Source organism: Somniosus microcephalus, chromosome 22 (genome assembly GCF_052327205.1).
Source record: "Somniosus microcephalus isolate GS21.2 chromosome 22, FLI_Smic_1.0, whole genome shotgun sequence".
NCBI classification, from domain to species: Eukaryota; Metazoa; Chordata; class Chondrichthyes; order Squaliformes; family Somniosidae; genus Somniosus; species Somniosus microcephalus.
Window position 1 is genome coordinate 51,806,367 of NC_141008.1, and position 23,280 is coordinate 51,829,646.

At 42.5% G+C, this 23,280-nt stretch overlaps 1 protein-coding gene across 5 annotated transcripts in view; it reads right to left on the reverse strand.

Moving 5' to 3' along the window:
• vmp1 (vacuole membrane protein 1) overlaps positions 1 to 23,280 on the reverse strand; it is a 148,309-nt gene that overhangs the window by 57,235 nt on the left and 67,794 nt on the right. For all 5 annotated transcript variants that reach the window (XM_085964710.1, XM_085964711.1, XM_085964714.1 and 2 more), the window contains one exon: positions 12,741 to 12,905. In XM_085964710.1, coding sequence (XP_085820836.1) covers positions 12,741 to 12,905 — 165 coding nt within the window. The remainder of the gene's footprint in view (positions 1 to 12,740; positions 12,906 to 23,280) is intronic.

The window sequence follows — 23,280 nt, forward strand, 5'->3', positions numbered from 1 at the left end:
AGGCGAGTCTATAATTAATGAGCCTCATGCAGGCTGACCCAAGATCACATTGTTTGGGGAATAAGCTCACATTCCTACCAATCTCCAGAACGCCATGTGCCAATATGCTATGCCCTCCTGTTACAAAGGAAAGTTTATTTTTTTAAAAAAAATTAGGTTCTCAAATGTGTATTTGCATTTCGAAGCTATTCTACATATCCGTGGACATTCAAATAATTTATGGTTAATGCTACATTCACACATTTTAAGATCATATGTTCTCATTCACAGCTTGTGGAACTGTGCATCCTTCACATTATCTGTAGGTGAAATGTATTGCTGCATCAGGTTTCTTGTACTGAGACCAACGCAGGTTGGGGGCTGAAGCAGCATGTTCAGCACAGGGCTCTTGGGCAAGTCAGGTTAGGGAGTGGTGGGACGCATGGGTTGAGGTTGGTACCTCTCATTGCCAGTGGGTTGCTGTGCTCAGGGGGTAGTTTATGTTGAGTGGGTCTCCAAGAATAGGCCTCAATCTATCATACTAATGCTGCACTGTTCCTTTATTACAACCGAATTTGCCACGGAATTGTGCATAAACTTGAACCACTTTACATGTTAACCTCTGCACCTAAGGTCGTGAAATAGAGCCCCACTCTAGGACTTGAGTTTATAAGCCAATCTGACACTCCAGTGCAGTTCGCAGGCGGTGCTGCATTGTTAGAGGCGCAATCCTTCGCATGAGACATTTGAGATCCTGCTTGCCTGTAGATACCATGGCACAGCTCAAAGGCAAGTAGTAAGTTCTCATGACATCTTGGCCAAAAAAGATGGATTGGTCAGTTCTCTTATGGCTATTTGTAGGATATCAATAGGACAGAATGACTGCTGTGTTCATTTATAAATCTTAACAAATTACTGGTTAGGCCCCAGCTGGAATACTGTGTCCTTTAGGAAGGATGTCACGGCTTTAGAGGGTGCAGAGGAGATTTACCAAAATGTGCGGGACTTCAGTTACGTGGAGACACTAGAGAAGCTGGGGTTGTTCTCCTTAGAGTAGAGAAGGTTAAGGGGAGATTTAATAGGTGTTCAAAATCATGATGGTTTTTTTTGATAGAGTAAATAAGGAGACACTGCTTCCAGTGGTAGAAAGGTCAGTAACCAGAGGACACAGATTTAAGGTAATTGGCAAAAGAACGAGAGATGAGAATTTTTTTACACCGCGAGTTATCATCGTCTGGAATTCACTGCCTAGAAAGGTGGTGGAAACAGATTCAATTATAACTTTCAAAAGGGAATTGGATAAATACCTGAAGGGGGAAAATGTGCAGGGCTATGGGGAAAGGGCAGGGGAATGGGACTAATTGGATAGCTCTTTCAGAGAGCAGCCACAGGCACGATGGGCCAAATGGCCTCCCCTTCTGTTTCATTCTATGATCTGGAATGCACTGGAAAAACAGGCATTACAAATGGTCTCCTCAAAAGATTTTGTGCAGTGCAATGTTCTCTTGCACAAGATGTAATTTCAGTAGAAAACATGGTTTAAAAAAAACTATAGAAGATCACAGTTTATTGGACCTACAATGCACTAGACCAAAGTGGTAGGATGCACTTCCAATTCTGTACACATTTCCAGGCATGGCTACACTGAGTAAAGGTTCAATGCTGCCCCACACACAATGGCCAGAAAAGTCAGACAACCTGGGCCACTCGTACACCATCTGGTGTCTGGCTTCCAGTAGCAAGTGAGGTCACCTGGGAGCAGGACTCCAGCCCATCTTTCAATAAAAGTGTGTGGCCCAGGGAGATTTCAGGGAGGAGAAAAAAAACCCACAAAACCAAACTTCCATAAACGGCACACTAGGAACTGATCATTGCCACAAGGCTACAAGCCAAGAAAAAGCCCTAGATTCAATCTCTAGTCTGTGTTGAGTTAGCAGGCCTCAATATTCCCAGACCCAAGGAAAAGTAAAATGGCCTGATTGCTAACTGGCGACCCTTGCTGTAAGCTAGAGTGGACAGCAAGTAAGATCATGAGAATTCCCTGCCAAGGGGTAAGGGAGGAAAGATAATGGCAAAAAACATTATATTACAGAAACACCGGCCTTCTGGAATGGAGATTTGATCTGACTGTCTCATTCAAATAATTTACATTTTCTTTGGCTGCGAATCAGCTCTATATTTTTTCAAAACATACTTGGGGGAGCACCAGAACTTCCTTATTGCAGCCCTCACGGAGTTACATAGAGGGAGGATTTTTAGTGCATAGAGCAATTATTTCAAAATAGTTCCGTGCATCATCACCTGCTTTCTGTGAAATGCACTTCCTTGAATACACCCTAGCAACTTGGGTTTTCTCAGAGGCTTCATTTGCATGTGATCACAGCAAGCTAGGGAGGTTATTCCTGCCCAGCCTGACAAGGTTGCACTTGTCTTGTTTCTCCTGGTAAAACTAATCAGGTTGTGGTTTATTGGAGTTAATACTATGTTTAAAACTGCATTAAAAGCAGCCTCGTTAAGATTTTGCTGCTAAAATGTATTTGCTATAGGAATGACACTGAACAAGCAACATTCATAAAGGGTGAAAAGTTTACAAAAGCAAAATACTGTGGATGCTGGAAATCTGAAATAACAGAAAATGCTGCAAACACTCAGCAGGTCAGGCAGCACATGTGGAGAGAGAAACAGAGTTAACGTTTCAGGTCGATGACCTTTCAAAAAGTTTGTTTGGGTCGTCCAATGGCTCACTCTACAAGTGCACAAACACAGTGTAGTACTGAGAGAAACAGGAAAGTGCAGAAAGTTATGTTAGAACCTTTAAAGGATAGAAGAAGAGTAGATGTCAAGGAGGAGGAACAAAAAGGGAAACACCAAGCTGTGGCAGGGGCTCAAAGTCACAGTCAAATAGAAAGGTTTCTAACTGGCCTTTGAAAGTAGGGAGAGAGGTGGTAAAACCCAGGGATTTAGTTAAGGGCACGAGGGAGGGACCACTGTGGCTGAAAGAGCAGCAACTGATGGTGGAGGAGGATACGAGAACTTTTTCAAGTTAGGTCTGCAGTTGTGCAATTTTTTTTTTTGTTTGTTTAATCTTGTTGTTAAACTCCCATAGCTTGAGCGATTACAAGAAACCTGCTATATTGTACCAGTAGAATGAAAACGGTGTGTCCACTCAAAACCGGCTACATCCAACATACAAAATTGATGGACAGGAAAAGATCAGCTGGTCCATCAAGCCTGCCCGATGCCCCATGATGGTTGGAGTTTCACAGCTACACTTCCCATCCCTGGGGTCATGTAATCTCGAGAGAGACAGAAAGAGAGAAAAAACCCCAGGGCCAATAAGGAAAATTCCTTTCCGACCCCCTCAGACAATTGAAACTGGTCCCAGAGATCACATGGGTCAAGTTGCACAACAGACACTGGGGAGACCCAACTGACAATACTAAATAGCCTCACTGACTGATTCATTAAACAAATTCAAACCAAAAAGGATAGAGGGTATTTAGTAGGCGACTTTCCATAACCCTGGTGCTTGCTTATTGTGAATAAAACTGAGATCTTGACCTTTACACCAAAATTAATTTTCTTAAAATGGAAAATTCAAATTATTTCTGCAAATTAAAGAGTGTTTCTAAGTACAGGTAGGTAGTGTCTGCACAGAACAGCTGGTAAATTGTATTTCTTTTTAAAAAAAACATCCTCATTCTTCAACTCAGCAAACTACTTCAATCATTCACAAAGTCAGCCACGGCTCAGTGGGTAGCACTCTTGCCTCGGAGTCAGAGGGTTGCGGGTTCATGTTCCACGCCAGAGACTTGAGCAGATAATCCAGGCAGACACTCCAGTGCAGTACTGAGGGAGCGCTTCACTGTTGGAGGTGCCGTCTTTCGGATGAGACATTAAACTGAGACCCCCTCAGGTGGACGTAAAAGATCCCACGAGCAGTATTTTGACAAGGAGCAAGGGAGTTATCCCTGGTGTCCTGGTCAATGTTTATCCCTCAACCAACATCACTGAATAAAAAGAGACACTATCTGGTCATTATCACATTGTTGTTTGGGAGCTTGCTGTGTGCAAATTGGCTGCCACATTTCCTACATTACAACAGTGACTACACTTCAAAAAGTACTTCATTGGTTGTAAACCACTGCGGGACTGCTGGAGGTCGTGAAAGGTGCTATATAAATGCAAATCTTTCTTTTCTTAGTTATTTCCAACTTTTTTTCTGGGTTTCAAAAAATTCTGAAGAGAATTAGTGCCCGAACAATTGCACATTGTGGCGCTCAGGAGCCAGGTTTACTTTATCCTCATAGCAGACGATCAGTAGACCAGGTTTTGAAAAACATTATCCAAAGTTTAACTTTCTATATGTCTCCCACCTCAAAGGGCATCAACTGCAGAACCGCCTGTTGAAACATCAGTTTTTAAATAAAAGCTTTGACAATTCAACCAGAAAATGTTTACCATTACCAGTCGATCTCCTATAACATGGCACAGAGAGAGTCAAGAAGTGTAGTCCTCAGGTAAAATGGGGTAAAAAGGCTGGGGAATAATTGGACCACGGAATGCAGAAATAATTCAATCCCCATTTGAGTCATACATTAGGTTTTAAAAAAAAAATATTTCTATAATTTCTCTGACTGCATTCGTAATGGAAACTATAGTGACATCCTCCTAAGTGGAAGCACAGCCACACCTACACTGGCAGGAGGGTATAGTTGCACCGTGACAAATTTAGAGGCAGTTTCCATTATAAATGTAGGTACAGAAATACATAATGGAAAAAGTTGACAGGAAGTACAGTCCTGAAATTTACAATACATTATAGGTTAAAATTGAATCGTAAAATTTACGGCACAGAAGCAGCCATTCGATCCATCGTGTCTGTGCCGGCCGAAAAGAGCTATCCAGCCTAATCCCACTTGTCAGCTCTTGGTCCGTAGCCTTGCAGTTCACAGCATTTCAAGTGCATATCCAAGTACTTTTTAAATGTGATTAGGGTTTCTGCCTCTACCACCCTTTCAGGCAGTGAGTTCCAGACCCCCGCCACCTTCGGTGAAAAAAATCTCTCCTAAACTCTCCTCTAATCCTTCTACCAATTACTTTAAATCTATGAACCCTGGTTATTGACCTCTCTGCTAAGGGGAATAGATCCTTCCTACCCACTTGATCCTTGATCTTGAAACAAGTTCGTGTTCACATCCCAATTGCTCTCTGTGGCTGTTTTCATAAACCAAAACCAGAGTTTAACACAAAAGAAGCACTCAATTGAGACAAGAGTTCATTATAAAAGTTAGAAAACTAGGGAAAGGGGAAATGCCTCAAGTTAGATGAGAAGCAAATGTATGTCAAGAGGGAAAAAAACAAGCCTAGCCAAAGACTTTATTTGTTGTTAAGCAAGACCCCCTGTTTCTGAAGATTTTTCTCCTCTTGCCTTCTAGGGTTAGGCTCCATCTGTACTTCAAAAAGGTGCATGACTGCAGTCTGGGAAAAATGCCCCCTTTGGGTTTTCCCTTCCCCTCGCCCCTCTGGACTCAGCCAGTTATCTTCAGTCAGCAGTGCAGATAAGATAGGAACTGAATGTAGACTAAGCTGGCAGCCTACATTGTGGTGTAACACTTGGGAGCTCCAAAACACAGCACCACCAAACAATTTTAAATCTGACAATTAAAAAAAATAATTGATGAAAATAGTGTACTTTTTCATCATCATACCTCGATTTACAGTTTATGGAGCTAAAATTCTGAAGGTTATACATCAGATACAGACATGGCACTACTGGGTATTATTACTCAGGCTCCCTGGAAGAGGAGGAGAACTTGTCCCCCGGGTGCAATTTTATAGCTACATGTCTCCACACCACACTTGCCAGAAGATTTGAGTGGAATAATTCAATTTAGCTTTGTAAAAATACCAAGTACCTCCTGCCAGATTTAATGTCTGAGGTTAAGGAAAAACGCATCCCATATTTACTCATGTATAAGCTGCATCCTCTTCCTCAAAGATCTATGACCTTCGGATAATGCAAGGGGTAACAAGATTTGTAGCCGCCAAAATTCTCAGCATGTTGCCTTGTGTCTGTTCTTTTTCCATTTCAACCAGTGTATTCCTATCTATTGTCACTCCACTCTTCCAACACCCAATAGTTAAATGGCAACTCTCCCTCCTGACTCCAGTCCTGGTTCCTGCTGCCGATATTAAATCTCCTCTCCCTGCAGCTATCGCCACTCTCCAACTAGATGCCATCCGTGGTGAGAATTTTGATGGCCAGAAATATTTTTATGTGGCCCCTTATCTTGAACAAGACTCAGAGCTCGGAGGGAAGGGGTGCAACTTATTTTCAAGTGTATATGGTATGTATTTTTCCTCCAACTTGGATATTAAATCACACAGGGGAAGCTTGGTATTTTTAAAAAGGTACATTAAATTTTTCCACTCAAACTTAACCTCCTGGCTAACTTTAATTCAGCAGTGAGAGCTTGGACTAAAGTTAGGACTCCAGAGGGTAAGTTCCATTTAAATATAACAAGGCTGGAAGGTTTGAAGTAGAGGGAAAAAAGACAAATAGATGATATGAATGTACTGGTACAGTACTATTGCTGACTCCACCATCTTGGCCAACAGTGCTTCGCTAGAAGGGAATTATTAAGGACCATCAGGTCAAGCTTTTATTTCCAATTAAGAAACCTGGGTTTTATTTTTATTTGGAAAAAAAATGGAGAAAAAGGCAGTGGAAAAAACTGGACGTTCAAAAAAATTTTTTTTTTAATCTCTAAATTGAGAAAATTCAGTAAAAGAAAAACAACAGTTTTTATTTTGAACATCGCTAAACTCAAGAAAAAAAGCATGGGATAGAAATGTACAGTCAAGCTAAATGCAACCCACAATTATTTACATGGTTTGCAAACTTCACATATATGAGATTCACCAACACTCACTTAATCCTCAGTTTTTAAAATTAAAAGTAAATTGTTTATAGTTGCGGCTCCAGCCACTTAGCTGGCATCACGATAGTGGGATATTGAAGTGCTGAAGATCATACACAGGGAAAATATTGTGATCTTGGTTATTAAAAAAAATGCCTTGGGGTGGGATTCAAGTCTGCCTTTAATGGCTGGCGTTGGTCTTCAGAGGACCATCAGTGTGCTAATACATCAGCACACTGCTGTCCTTGTTCTAGATCTAACTAGGAATGTAAAGATTGACATTTGCTGTAGTATTAAAAAAAAGTCCGCACAGTGGGACTTAAAATTTATCCCCTTAAAATAAAATTGGATAGCCTACATTTCTTTTCCTGCCAAAAAGTAGGATCTAAAGCTATGCAAGCATCACATCAGCATGCCATGTACAGCACACAACGTGCATACTAACATCATTGTTGCATTTTGCACACATTTGCCAGTTTTTGGTAAGAAAACAATGACAAATTTCAGGGGGGGGGGGTGGTCTCAAATTCAATAGGAAATGATTTTTTGTACATATTCATAACTACCCCCCCACCCCCCAAAGAAAATCAGGAATTGATGAGTGGAAATCAGTAAAAACAGATCTTAAACAAAAAAAGACAACTTGTATTTATATAGCACCTTTAACATAGTAAAACATCCCAATGTGCTTCACAGGATGTATTACAAGACAAAAAAATTGACACCAAGCCACAGGAGAAATTAGGGCAGGTGACCAAAAGCTTGGTCAAAGAGGTAGGTTTTAAGGAGCGTCTTAAAGGCGGGAAGAGATCCATAGAGGTGGAGAGGTTTAGGCAGGGAATTCCAGAGCTTCGGGCCTAGGCAACAGAAGGCACAGCCACCAATGGTTGAGCGATTATAATCAGGGATGCTCAAGAGGGCAGAATTAGAGGAGCGCAGATATCTCAGGGGAGTTGTGGGGCTAAAGGAGATTACAGAGATAGGGAGGAGCGAGGCCATGGAGGGATTTGAAAACAAGGATGAGAATTTTAAAATTGAGGCGTTACTTAACCGGGAGCCAATGTAGGTCAGCGAGCACAGGGATGTTGGGCGATTGGGACTTGGTGCCAGTTAGGACACGGGCAGCCGAGTTTTGGATCACCTCACGTTTACGTAGGGTAGAAGTGCATTGGAAGTCAAGTCTAGAGGTCACAGAGGCACGGATGAGGGTTTCAGCAGTGGATAAGCTGAGGAAAGGGCGGAGACGGGCAATGTTACAGAGGTGGAAATAGGCGGTCTTAAATATGCTGCGGATAAATGGTCAGCGGGTCATTTCAGGGTCAAATATGACACCATGGTTGCGAACAGTGTGGTTCAGCCTCAGACAGGTGTTAGGTCCATTATATAACTAGCATACATGATCCCATATTTTAAACTCCAAAGCAGGCCTGATAGACAATGGCCCAGTAATTCCTCTCCCAACGCGTGAGTACGGACGGGGTACTCACATGTGCCCGGAGGAATTGCCGGTTTTCAGCATGCACAGTGCATGCGGGGAAAACCGGCATTTCCTCTCCTCTGACCCAAGGGGTTAAGAGGCTGAATGCGTGCGCGCAGGAGTCTGCGCGTGCGACTTGGATTTCCTTTATTTTATTTTTTAATAAGAGTTGCACATGTGTAAAGGCCTCCGGTTTTTACGCATTGAAAAACCACCGTTTTACAGGTAAGTGGTCTATTAATACAATTTATAAAAAAAATTTCCACAGGTTTATTATTTTTAAAGAATTTATAGTAAGGTAAGTTTAGTTTTAGCCCCGATTTATTATATAATTTTTTTTCAAATTTTAAAATTGTTTAAAATAGTTTTTTTTTTTTTTACAGTTATTTATGGTTCATTTAAGTAGTGCAATGTTTTTTTAAATTTTCTTTCAAGTTTAAGTAGTGTTTTGGGGCCAGGAGTTTTCATGAGTTTGACAGCTCTTACTGTCAAACTCATGAATGAACTTTTGCAACCTCCCATTGGTTGCCCTGTGCTCACGTGATCCCAGCCGGCTCATCGCACTAAGTACGCCGCTGGGTCACGCACGCACAGCGCGGCAGGACCTCAAACGGGCCAGTGAGAGGACATGCAATGCGGGCCACGATTCAAATGTCAGCGCGCCGGGTAAGTGCAGCTCCCGATCCTAATTTCAGGGCCAATATATACAATAATGACACAGTATTAGAATATCCGTGTTGTTGACACTGATATTGTACTAAACTCACTTCAGTTTATAGGGTGACAAGCAATGCTGCCCGTAAGCTGCGCGGATGTGCGGCCGTGCAACAATCTGTGACAGTACCGTGCAGGCCGCTCACAAGCTGTCCCATTGAAGATACTGCGCATTTCAATAAATAGGCCACACACCCACAGACATATTTAGAGGGAGCATTGGTGACAAGGTGCCAGTTGTTTAGAGAAATAAGTACATATACACACACATTATATATCTATATTTTCCCTCCCCAGTCTCTTCCCGCCCCCCCCACAACATAGTTCCCCGCTTTTCTTTCCAAATGAACTCAGAACCTGGCAAGGTCACTTTTAAGATTCAGTGCAATTCAGTTAGCTATTTTTAACTCAATCAAAATGAGTCAGTGTGCACTCAGACATTGTCGGTTTCCAGCATAGCAGTTTTCAGAACTAAAATAGAGTCTAATGGCAACCTGCCTGAACTTACTTTGAATAAGATCAAGCACACTTAGTACAAGGTTACAAGGGTCTCTACTGCATTGACAGTAAATGGAATGGATGAAGAAAAGCAAAACACAGGTCAAACAGCACACAAAAGATGATGGTTTAATAATTCACGAGTCGCAGGCTTGAATTCGAGGGGCTCATCACTTGAATCTTCCAGCCTTTAAATGTCCTATTGACATAGATGTCTGGGGAGTGATTTCCATTCTGTTCCACCAACTACAAACCAAGCTTCAGACATTTAGTAGCCGAAGTCAACCTGCCCTCATAAGATGAAAGCAGTGTAAAAATGAGTAACTATGTTAGAGGGGGAAAGAAAGGAATCTTAGAAACACATGGAAATAAGACACAAACTCTGGCTAAGATGATGTATTTGGTTTTCTTCCACAATTCTGTCTTCTCTCACTTGCAAAGGCTCCTTGCTAACATACAAATGTCCTCCTGATGTTCAAGAAACACTAGATGGGCAGCAGACTTCACCCTTCGTGTTGCATTGAACAGTCTGCGAAAGGTGATGAGACGTGAGCAGGTTTTGGAGTACGTAAAGAGCTAATAGAACAAGTCGCCCAACTGACGCAATGTCAAAGTACAGTACACGAGTCAAGTCTTCAAAACACCTGTCCAAAATCAATTCATAAAACATGTCGCCAGATAACAAACTCCCTCTTCAAAAAGGGCCAGCTCAACCCCTCTCCAGGGATACAGCCAACTTCTACTCCATCTTCCCATGGTTGAAATCAGGAACGCACCAAGTCTCCTGTGCTACTACATTGCTCAAGGTGCCAGGAGTGTCACCACACTGTGGCACCCTCCTTTCAAACTCTCTTGCAATTAACAGCTTACAACACCTCACTGAAAACATGTCCGGTATATCCCAGTCGGTACAATGACATTCCCTTACACTTCCAGCGCACAAGTGTTTGATGGAAAGATGTGGGTGCCTCGCTCACTTACTTTCTACCATGGATCGAGGTTGGATATGAACGACAAATCGTAAGTACAGGTTGAGCGCCCCGAACCCGGCAACCTCGGGACTGAGGCCGAGCCAGTTTTCGGGTTTTTCTGGACTTCGGAACGTGTTTCTGATGTCCGAAGTCTGGAAACGCCCGAGCCCAGGTTGCGATATTTCCAGACATCAGAAACACGTTCAGCGTCCGGAAATGCCTGTGCCCAGGTTGCGCTATTTCCAGTTTTTGGTAAGCCTCCCTCAGGGCGTCCGGATTCTGGAACATTTTACGGATCCCGGACCCCTGCCACCAATCATCCCGGAGTCCGGATTATTCCGGATTTGGGACGCTCAAGGGCCGAATGGCCTACTCCTGCTCCTATCTCCTATGTTTCAACCTGTACTGTAATCATAATGAAAGGAATTATAATGAAAGGAGACTTAGATTTATATACTGCCTTATTGTGCCTCAAATGTCCCAAACCACTTCACATTGAATTAGTTTGCGGTGCAGTAATTTATGTGGGGGAATTATTTTTGTGCAATGAGATAATGGTCAGTTAATCTGTTTTTGGTGGTGTTCGTTGAGGGTGGAATGTTATTCAGGACACCAGAAGAACACTCCTACTCATCTTCAAATGATGTCATGGTATCCTTTACATGGTATCTTTAACATGCATCTGGACAAGCATGACATGGATAACAGCTCACCCAAAAGATGGCATCACCATCAATGCAGCACTCCCTCAGTGCTGCACCGGAGTGTCAGCGCAGATCATGCTCAAGTCCTGAATGGGGCTTGAACCCACAACCTTCTGTCTCAGGTACCAAATTTAGCTGGTTCACAGAATCATAGAAGTTTATGGCACAGAAGGAGGCCATTCGGCCCATCGTGTCTGTGCCAGCCGAAAAAGAGCTATCCAGTCTAATCCCACTTGTCAGCAGCCTTGCAGTTTACAGCACTTCAGGTGCATATCCAAGTACTTTTTAAATGCGGTGAGGGTTTCTGCCTCTACCACCCTTTCAGGCAGTGAGTTCCAGACCCCCGCCACCCTCTGGGTGAAAAAGGTTCTCCTCAACTCCCCTCTAATCCTACTACCAATTACTTTAAATAGGTGACAGTAATGATCACTTGAGGAATCAAACTCTTGATTTCAAATGCATTCATTCAGATATGAACAGAAAAGACTCAATTTTAGTACTTACCACTCAAAATTTTAAATCAGTGTTAGATTTCTGGCAACAGTGTAGTTGTTGCTGCTTATAACAAATCTCATCTTTCCTCTACCTGCTAGTGTCTGATACAGTTTCAATTGGGGAGAGTGTGAAGTTATGAGCTCCTGCATTCCAAGTGGGTATATGCACCATACTGTGGACCTGAATCATATAGAGCAATCAGGTCCAAGTTTGATCTATGCAGAGTTAACTGATCTCAGTGCCGCTGACAGGCATTAAATCTCATCCCACTTCAAACAGGGAAGGAAAATAAAAGTCAGCCAGGGTTTATACCCTCCCTGATTAAGAGGAACAAACACACATAGATGGACAGGAACAGCCTTAGCTGTGGCAGCCACCATGGTTAACAGCCTGTCAACACCCACTGTTTAGGTTCACACACAAAGAATGCTCACTTAGAAAATGTACTGGAGACTGCTGCTATTGGTGGAGGCGTAGTTCACAAGTCAGCACCCTTAGAAGAATCGGGTAATGGTAATTTCCACCCCACCCCCCCCCTTCTCTTCCCGGTTCTTTCTGGGGTACCACACCCAAGTGGTCATTCTTTGCGTTTGAGCTTAGACAGGGAGTGTCAGATGCGCATTTGACAACAAGGGGAAGCATCACAAGACAAGCCCGATCCCGTCTTCGACAGCTTTCCACATGCAGGCATTTCTAGCAGGGCTTGCTGGATAGCAGTTAAAAGGCAGGAAGCCTGGCTGATCTCCCGTGCCTTATCCAGGGCACGGGAGCACAATTGTAGTGCCTCTACCACAACTTCAGTTGAGATCAAACAACACATGAAGGGGGAAATGCTGGAGATTACGGTACTGTGTAGAAGAGCCGTACAGAGCACTCCTAAAATTCTTTAAGGTTAAAGCCCTGTAGATGTTGTTTAACGTCACACTTTGGTGCAAGATTCAAATAAAATTGACAAGTAATTTAGATGATGGAGTCTTACCCACATGCAGGCCTCCAGCCTGACTTTGGAAATAATGGCCCATAGCGAGATCGTCGCTTCCAACTTCTCATCAGGACAGATGATTTTATCTGGGTAGGGAGGTTCCGGGAAATTCACCGAGTTACATTCATAAGCAGCCAACGTCACTGAAGCGATGTGGGGACCCTGCAAATAACACACAAGAAAGAAATAAGGTTGTGTTACTCAGGAACAGAGTTCCCATCTGTTACTTTCAGAGTTGCTATGACCTGCTAACCGTCACCAACTTTCTTCTTTTAAGCAAATGAGAAAAACAATTGCCTTTTTAGGATGGTTAGATGTTTAATCCCAGGAGGGATGCTTAAAACACAACAAATCCAGACTTCTCAGGCAAGTTTTTGATCTCAGTTGGGACATCACTAGTGTCAGGAGGAGAGAGAGTGAGAGAGAGAGAGAGAGAGAGAGAGAGAGAGAGAGAGAGAGAGAGGAGAGAGGAGGGAATAGAAAGCAACAGAGAGCACACATACCCAACCTAAGCAGCATGATAACGACAATGCGAGTGCATAAAACCCTTACACATTCACTCCTATTTTATAAAATTCTGGATCCAAGCATATAATGATCCTCAATTATATATACTTTTTTTTTAATAAATGCTCAGCGAACGAGACTATATTCATTGCCAAGTTTCCTCCTAGAGACAGCAGCATATTTTAGAAATAAGTCATCCTGCAAAATATAGGTTCTTGGTTAATTATTTTAATGCAGTGTTATAAATGAGCTGCAATACACTGGATCCCCTCTCCCCAATTTTTTTGGCAACTAGTTATACATTTTTCATAATTTAAACTGTACTTTTATTTAGTGAAGTTTTTTTTATTTTTTTAAACGTTACTTTTGGAGGAAGCTGTAAAAGAACAAAAGCAAACAAGCTTGTATTTATGTAACACCTCATTCTATCTTTAGAACGTCACAAATCAATTGATTTTTTTGAAGTTCGGTCACCATTGGGCAAACGCAGCAGCCATTTTGTGCACATGATCCACAAACAGCAAATGAATGAACGAACAACTAGAAAATGTGCTTTGGCGATATTGGCTAAAGGAGGAATGTTGGCCAGCACACTGGAAGAACACCCTGCCCTTTGAACGGTGTCATGGCATCTTTCATATCCACCTGAATAGGCAGACAGGGCCTTTGTATGCCTCATCCGAAAGATGGCACCTGTCAATGCAGCACCTCCCCAGCATTGCACTGGAGTCTCAGCCTAGGTTATGTGCTCAAGTCCTGGAATGAGGCTTGTACCCAGAACCTTTTGACTTAGGAGAGGAGTGCTGCCAACTTAGCAAAGCAGACACAATTACCGCATACTTGTGGGAATTGAAGATTTCAAATGCATTAATTTGGACAGTAACAGACAAGATTCAAAGATCTAATATTTATCATTGGAACTATTAAAAGTTAACATAGAAACATAGAAGATAGGAGCAGGAGTAGGCCATTCGACCCCTCGAGCCTGCTCCGCCATTCAATGAGATCATGGCTAATCATCCAAATTCAGTACCCTGTTCCTGCCTTCTCTCCATATCCCTTGATCCCTTTAGCCTTAAGAAATATATCCAATTCCTTCTTGAATATATTTAATGAATTGGCCTCTACTGCCTTCTGTGGTAGAGAATTCCACAGGTTCACCACTCTGGGTGAAGAAATTCCTCATCAGTCCTAAATGGCTTACCCCTTATCCTTAGACTGTGACCCCTGGTTCTGGACTCCCCAACCATCGGGAACATCCTTCCTGCATCTAGTCCGGTTAGATTTTTATAAGTTTCGATGAGATCCCCTCTCATTCTTCTAACCTCCAGTGAGTACAAGCCCAATCGACCCGATCTCTCCTCGTACGTCATTCCTGCCATCCCAGCTATCAGCCTGGTGAATCTTCACTGCACTCCTTCCATGGCAAGAACATCCTTCCTCAGATAAGGCGACCAAAACTGCACACAATACTCAAGGTGTGGTCTCACCAAGGCCCTGTACAGCTGCAGCAAGACATCCTTGCTCCTGTACTCAAACCCTCTCGCTACGAAGGCCAACATACCATTTGCCAAAAAAGTGTTTAAATCTGTGAATGCTGCCCCCATCAATGATTTCTCATCTGTGCCCGAATTTGGTATTGAACGCAATGCTGGCCTTGTAATGCACACAGTTCAAAAAGAACTACACTGGTTGTCAGCCCAAATGAGGTGCTCAAGTCTGTAGTGGTGTTTGAACCAGTAGTCTTTGTTGATGGCAAGTGCTACAAATTGAGCCAAGTTGGGAGAAGCCAACTGGTTCATGATCTGGTTGATCAAAGGAGGGGAGGGTCAACTTTCAAGAATACGCACAACCCAGCGCAGGAATTTGTCCAACTCCACTGGGATTGAAGTGGCTTTGAACAAGATCAGAGCTGATGAGAACAAAGACAAGACCCATCACCAAACACATTGCAAGCATGCCTCTCATAAGCTACTAACTATATAGCATTAAGCACTGTCATAAGACCATTGAGCGCTTTTTGGGAGCAATGTAATCCACTTTTATACTGTACTAGTGCCACCAGCTCCCAATGCACAAGTATCATGCAGCCAGTGGCACCAAAGATAAAGCTTCCAGTTTCCCTAAGGCTGACTGCAATACCATTCTTCAGAGCTTGGCTCACTATACTCACGGAGTCTCAGTCAGCACATCAGCAGCCTGACGGAATGGAATACAATGTCAAAACTTCAGGGTGAATGCCTTCATCATGAGGAGCTGGATAAATTGCTGACATTATGTCAGTACTTCGTGCGTGTGCAGTGGCTAGGCACATGTGCACAGAAATATGGGAATCCCAATCTACAGAGTTCCTATGTAGGACAGCGACTAAACTGTGCCACTCTCCCTTGACTCAGACTAAAGAGACAGAATGTAAAAGCAGCTTTGGAGAAGCTCAAAAAGAGATGGTTTGCCAAAATGAGAGAAACAACTTAACAGTCCACAATAAAAACAGTTGCCAAGATGTTCATTCACAACCAGTACCCACAAAGGGAGTCCCTTATTTTAACCATACCATCTAAGGGAGTTGGCATAATTCCATGTATCCCACTTCCCCACACACCTAGAGAAGCAGAGATTTAAAAAAGCAAGCCACCTTGTACCACTTTCATGCATCTCCTGGTGGCCAATTAGAGTGGTACTTGTACAGCCACTGAAACAGGTCACTCTTGTCCACCCCACTCAATTTGGGTACAATTTACATCAAGTGCAAGACTACTCAATTCAAAGAATTTCTCTTCTCCATCAATCCCAATTTAATTAGCTCCTGGATTTGGGATAAATTTGTTTCTAAGATGTATGAAGTATTTTTTCTTGTGCATTCCCTTTAACCAAGCATCAAAATCATCTAACAGGGAGGGCAGACATCAACACATGGTACAAGAACACTGATCAACCACATCGCCTTCCTGCTTCGAATTTTCCTTTGGACAGCTCAGCTATCTCCTCAATGCCAGGAATCCTACATTTTCCCCCTTTGGAAAAAAAATGTAACCAATATTTACATTTTAGATTTGTTAGATCATTTATTGGCAGTTTTTAAAGAGACAAACATTTTTCTCATCAAGGACAGTTTCAAAGCCCCAGACATTCGTGGCTCTTACGATTCTGTCTGGAACAAGTTTGAAGATTATACATGACAAGTTGTTTCTGTGGAAATGTAATTAAACTTCTGAACTGCAGTTTGCAAAAAGAACTATGGATCATTTATAGAACCAAAGTATGTAAAAGGGAACAGTAATACTTGTGTTACAAATCTCTCATTTCTACAAACTGTGGAAACTTACCAACAAGTGCTGTGTCAAATGTATCTATTCGAATGGTGGTCTTCTCCCTTTAGTTTCCTCACTCCCACCCACCACCCAAAATCCAAATTTCTACACTGTTAGTTTGGCTCAGTTGGGAGTACTTTTACCTCTCAGTCAGAAGACTGTGGGTTCAAGCCCCACTTCAGGACTTGAGCTCATATACTAGGCCGACACTCCATTACAGTACTGGGGGGGCATGCAGCATATTTGGATGTCTGCCCTTCAAGATGGTAAACCAAAGTCCTTGCTGCTTGTTCTAGTGCTTCAGATGGTCATTAAGGGTCCCACAACACTACCTGAAGAAAAACAATTTCCTGGTGCCCCAAGTAACATTTCACCCTTAATGAACATGACCAAAAATAGATCAACTGGGGACTGATTTCATAAAATGCCTGCCTTGCTTGTCTACAAAGCTTTTACTTGAAGAGTTAAATATGAGAAACTTAGTTACATAAGAGTCTACAGCACAGAAATAGGCCATTCGGCCCAACATGTCCATGCCGGCATTTATGCGCCACACGAGCCTCCTCCCACCCTTCATCTAACCGTAGCAGCATATCCTATTCCTTTCTCCCTCATGTGTTTATCTAGCTTCCCCTTAAATGCATCTATGCTATTTGCCTCAACTACTCCTTGTGGTAGCAAGTTCCACATCCTTACCACTCTTTGGGTAAAGAAGTTTACCCTGAATGCCCTAATGGATTTATTAGTGACTAGTGGTCATAAATCTAAGATAGTTTTGGACTCGCCATAAGTGGAAACATTTTCTCTACGTCTACCTCATCAAACTCTTTCATTATCTTAAAGACCTCGATCAGGTCACCCCTCAGCCTTTTCTTTTCTAGAGCCCCAGCCTGCTTGGCCTTTTCTGATAAGTATACCCTCTCCGTTCGGGTATCATCCTTGTGAACCCTTTTTTTTTTGCACCTTCCCAAATACCTCTACATCCTTTTTATAACTTGGAGAGCAGAACTGTTCACAGTGCTCCAAAGTGAGGTCTAACCAAGGTTCTATACAAGTTCAGCATGACTTTGGTTTCTTCACTCCTAACCCTCTAGAAAAAGCCCTAGTGCTTGGTTTGCTAAATGGCCTTATTTTCCTGCATCACTACTTTTAGGGATTTGTGTATTTGTACCCCTAGATCCCTTGGCTCCTCTACCCCATTTATCCAAGCAGTATGTGGCCTCATTCTTCCTACCAAAATGCACCACCTCACACTTATCTATACTGAAATTCATTCATGCCCATTCTACGAGTTTACTAATGTCTTCCTGTATTTTGCCATGCTTTGATGACAATATAAAAAAGTTTCTTTCTCTCTCCTCTTCCAGGGCTTCCATCTACTTTTGCACACCCAAGGTCACATTTACTCCACTCAACAGAATAGATTGGACAGAACAGAAATGCAGGACTTCAAACCTCAGTGAAAATCATTCACAGCTTAAGAATTTGAAACACTGGACCCAAATTATAATAAATTACACCCAATGTTTTTAGGATAGCACATTATTAGTAGATTCCCCTGAAGTAAAATTTTCACAGTATCAGAGGCAGTTCTTACAAGGCTTAAAGTAGCCCATTGTTAAATACATCAAAACTCCATGAGCCTGAACCCAAGGCTATCAGCACCTCCGACCCCATGATCATTCCTTCAGAGGATCAAAGTGAAAACAGTCAGCCACCACATTCAATTGTTATAAAATTGGCTCAAGAGCCCACTAATCCCCGGGTATAAATGAAGTACACGCAAGAGGCAGCCGACTCTAATTTAGAACAGATGGATAATCATATTTCTCTTATATTTGCACTGTGGAAATGGTTAGATACACCAAAAACAGACATTATAAACAAAATAGGCCACATGTTTTGTGGTTTACCATCAAGTCATTGGCAGGAGCTTAACTTTGCTCACAACACAGTATTCTGGGTTTAAGTACTTAGCTATTTTGCAGTTTGACAGAAATTGTATCACTATATTTTTCATTTCTTTAAAAACAATTCTTTCAACATCTGGATTTCTTCTTTTAATCTGGGATAGAGTGGGGGGGTAGGAGAAAAAAGACAAAATGTACTCAGAGGATCCAATTTCACCAAAAAGGATGATGTGCATGGAAAAGCCACATGATCCAATAAGATTTATTCCATTGTTTATGAACCTCAATGATTAAGCAATCCAAGGGCTTTGGGTCCATAAGTTAGAATGAAATGGATGTGCTGCAATTATTATGTTGTTTTATCTTGGCTTCTCTCCTGCCTCCACCCCCGCCCCCCCGGAACCATCAATGGGAGTCATGATAGTTGTTTTTTTCCATTTCTCAATCCTCGTGATGGGGATGTTGCCATCCCCGATTCCCCTAATAAAAACCTAGTATTTATATAGCACCCAAGGCGCTTCACAGGAGCATTAAAAGACAAAAAATTTGACACCGAGCCACATAAGGAGAAATTAGGGCAGGTGACCAAAAGCTTGGTCAAAGGCGTAGGTTTTAAGGAGCGTCTTAAAAGGAGGAAAGAGAGCTAGAGAGGCGGAGAGGTTTAGGGAGGGAATTCCAGAGCTTAGGGCCTAGGCAACAGGAGGCACGGCCACCAATGATTGAGCAATTATAATCAGGGATGCTCAAGCGGGCAGAATTAGAGGAGCGCAGATATCTCAGGGGGGGTGTGGCGCTGAAGGAGGTTACAGAGATAGGGAGGGGCGAGGCCATGGAGGGATTTGAAAACAAGGATGAGAATTTTGAAATCGAGGCGTTGCTCATCGGGGAGCCAAGGTAGGTCAGCGAGCACAGGGGTGATGGGTGAATGGGACTTGGCACAAGTTAGGACACGGGCAGCCAAGTTTTGGTTGACTTCAAATTTACTTATTTTATCTCTTTCCTAAAAAGCTACAATTGCTCTTCTTCCTCCTTGGTCCACCTTTCTGAAGGGTGAGGGGGCTCCTCTTGGGGTATGGGTAGCCTTTTTATTCAAACTTTTGAGTTTTAGCATCTGTAAAAAATCCAACTTTGGTTGCAATGAGATTGGGCAAGCATGGGATTGTGCTAAAGACCATCATGCAGAATTTTGCAGGCTTTTCTAGAACACAGCTTTGGACCCCAGCAACATGGAAGCTTTGCCATTTCCGGAAAAAAAATTATTTTTACATAGGCAGCCACAACCTTTGCTGGACAAAACTGATCCTTATCTGAACACATCACATTCCTCATCGGAAACTTCATTAAACATTTTACAACATGGTGGGAACATGTCTTTGAATTGGCAGGACATGCAAGACAACAAAAGCAGTTCTCAAGAAAGAGAAGAGAAAAATCTTTCAGCTGCCATCTCAATTTACAAATCTTACAAAAGACAAAAGGCCTGTAACTTGTTCTTCTGCAATGAGTCGCAGGCCCCTCTTCCCACATACTGTGACTCATTCCGTACTTATTCCTGTGGTCAGCAAACCTCTACAGCTGCAGAGAGCAGCACCCACCCCACCTACTGAGAACAGGAAGATTAATCCAACTAGCGATAAAGTACCGACCACAACTAAACTACAGACTAAATCTGAACAGAGCATCTCAATCATGGGTCAGAAACCAGTCAAAACTTTCATCTCCATTTTATTGTAATGATGTACAAGAGATTTTTTTTTTTTTTTTAATGAAAATGTCAGTGAAGCATTCAAATAAGTATCTAGACAACAGTCATAACAAGGTATGCATCTGGGTTTCATGATGTAGGCGATACAAGTGGGATCATAAGCGGCTGTTGAACATTAAAAAGTTACACATTTGCATTAAATTCATTTTTTCCCCTCAAAAATCTAAACTCCACTTTTTAAAAAGCATTTCTTTTAGAGAACTAAGAGGTGCAGTGGATTTGACCTGGGTTCAAATACAATTCAGAGTGATGGAAGAAAAGTCTTCTATGTGCTGGCTGTAATGGTCTTAAGTCAGGGGTGTCCATGGTTTTAGTCTTTGTGGGTCAGTGAGCATCATGGAGCCACATGGACCATGTATATAATGTTTAAATCCATGCTCCCATTACTCTGCATACACCTCAAACTACTGGTACTAATAGATCTTGGTGGGCTGACTTGTTGGCTCCAACCCAAAGAGTTAAATGCGTGGCTCAAAGACTGGTGTGGGAGAAATGGGTTTTGCTTCTTGGGACACTGGCACCAGTACTGGGACAGGAGAGAGCTGTTCTGTTGGGACGGACTTCACTTGGCCAGTGCTGGGACTAGAATCCTGGCGAATCAAATAACTAGGGCTGTAGAGAGGGCTTTAAACTAATTAGTGGGGGGGGGGGGGCGGGAGGTTTCAAGAGAGCGAAAAATAAAAATGTCAGCGGAGAAGGCAATAGAGCAAGGTAGCAGTGGGGGAATTAAAAACCAGAGAGTGTCAGGAAGGGACAGAATGTATAAAGATAAAGGTAGAGTAGTAAAAGGGGTAAAAGCAGGAATAAAATGGGCACAAAACAGATTTAAAAGTTCTTTATCTGAATGCACACAGCATTCGTAACAAAATAGACGAGTTAACGGTACAAATAACTACACATGGGTATGATCCGGTGGCCATTACGGAAACATGGCTGCAAGGTGACCATGACTGGGAACTAAACATCCAGGGGTATTTGACAATTAGGAAGGGCAGACAGGAAGGAAAGGGAGGTGGGGTGGCTATGTTAATAAAGGATGGAATCACTGCAATAGTGAGAAATGATATTGGGTCAAAGGATCAGGATAGTGAAACAGTTTGGGTGGAGAGGAGGAATAATAAGGGGAAAAAGTCACTAGTGGGCGTAGTCTATAGGCCTCCTAACAGTTGCAACTCTGTTGGTCGGAGTATAAATCAGGAAATAGTTGGGGCTTGTAATAAGGGAACAGCTATAATCATGGGGGATTTTAACTTTCATATTGACTGGACAAATCAAATTGGGCAGGGCAGCCTTGAGGAAGAGTTCAGAGAGCATTAGGGACGGGTTCCTTGAGCAGTATGTAACTTGAACCAACCAGGGAGCGGGCAATCTTAGATCTGGTCCTGTGTAATGAGACAGGATTAATAAAAAAATGTCCTAGTAAAGGATCCCCTTGGAATGAGTGGCCATAACATGGTTGAATTCCGAATTCAGTTGGAGGGTGAGAGTTGGATCTCAAACCAGCGTACTAAGCTTAAATAAAGGAGACTATGAAGCTATGAGAGCAGAGTTGACTAAAGTGGACTTAGAAAATAGATTAAAGTGTAAGATGGTACATGAGCAGTGGTGTACATTCAAGGAGATATTTCACAACTTAAGAAAAATATATTCCAGTGAGGAAAAAGGGGCGTAAAAGAAAAGACAGCCATCCGTGGCTAAGTAAAGTAATAAAGGCTAGTATCCGACTGAAAACAAGGGCATATAAAGTAGCCAAATCTAGTGGGAGGATAGAAGATTGGGAAGCATTTAAAAGCCAGCAAAGAATAACTAAAAGATTAATTAAGAAAGGGAAGATAGATTATGTAAGTAAACTAGCAAACAATATAAAAACAGATAGCAAGCGTTTCTACAGTTATAAGAAAAAGGGTGGCTAAATTGAATGTTGGTCCCTTAGAGGACGAGACCGGGAAATTAGTGGTGGGGAACATGGAGATGGCAAAAACGCTGAACAAATATTTTGTATCAGTCTTTACAGTAGAGGACACACAAAATATCCCAACACTGGACAAACAGGGGGCTATGGGGGGGGGGGGGTGGGAAGGAGCTAAACGATTAAAATCACTAAGGAGGTGGTACTCGGTAAGATAATGGGACTAAAGGCGGATAAATCCCCTGGACCTGATGGCTTACATCCTAGGGTCTTGAGAGAAGTAGCGGTAGGGATTGTGGATGCATTGGTGGTAATTTTCCAAAACTCCCTGGATTCAGGAAAGGTCCCAGCAGATTGGAAAACTGCTAATGTAATGCCCTTATTTAAAAAGGGAGGCAGACAAAAGGCTGGAAACTATAGACCAGTTAGCCTAACATCTGTGGTTGGTAAAATGTTGGGAGTCCATTATTAAGGAAGCAGTAACAGGACATTTGGATAAGCATAATTTAATCGGCCAGAGTCAGCATGGTTTTACGAAGGGGAAGTCATGTTTGACAAATTTGCTCGAATTCTTTGAGGACGTAACAAACAAACAGAGTGGATAAAGGGGAACCAGTGGCTGTGGTGTATTTGGACTTCCAAAAGGCATTTGACAAGGTGCCACACAAAAGATTACTGCACAAGATTAAAAAAATCACAGGATTGGGGGCAATATACTGGCATGGGTGGAAGATTGGCTATCTAACAGAAAACAGAGAGTTGGGATAAATGGTTCATTCTCGGGTTGGCAATCAGTAACTAGGTGTTCCGCAGGGGTCAGTGCTGGGACCCCAACTCTTTACAATCTATATTAACGATTTGGAAGAAGGGACCGAGTGCAACGTATCCAAGTTTGCCGACGATACAAAGATGGGAGGGAACGCAGTGAGTGAGGAGGACATAAAAAACCTGCAAAAGGACAGACAGGCTAAGTGAGTGGGCAAAAATTTGGCAGATGGAATATAATGTTGGAAAGGGTGAGGTTATGCACTTTGGCAGAAAAAAATCAAAGAGCAAGTTATTATCTAAATGGAGAGAAACTGCAAAGTGCTACAGTACAAAGGGATCTGGGGGTCCTGGTGCATGAAACACAGAA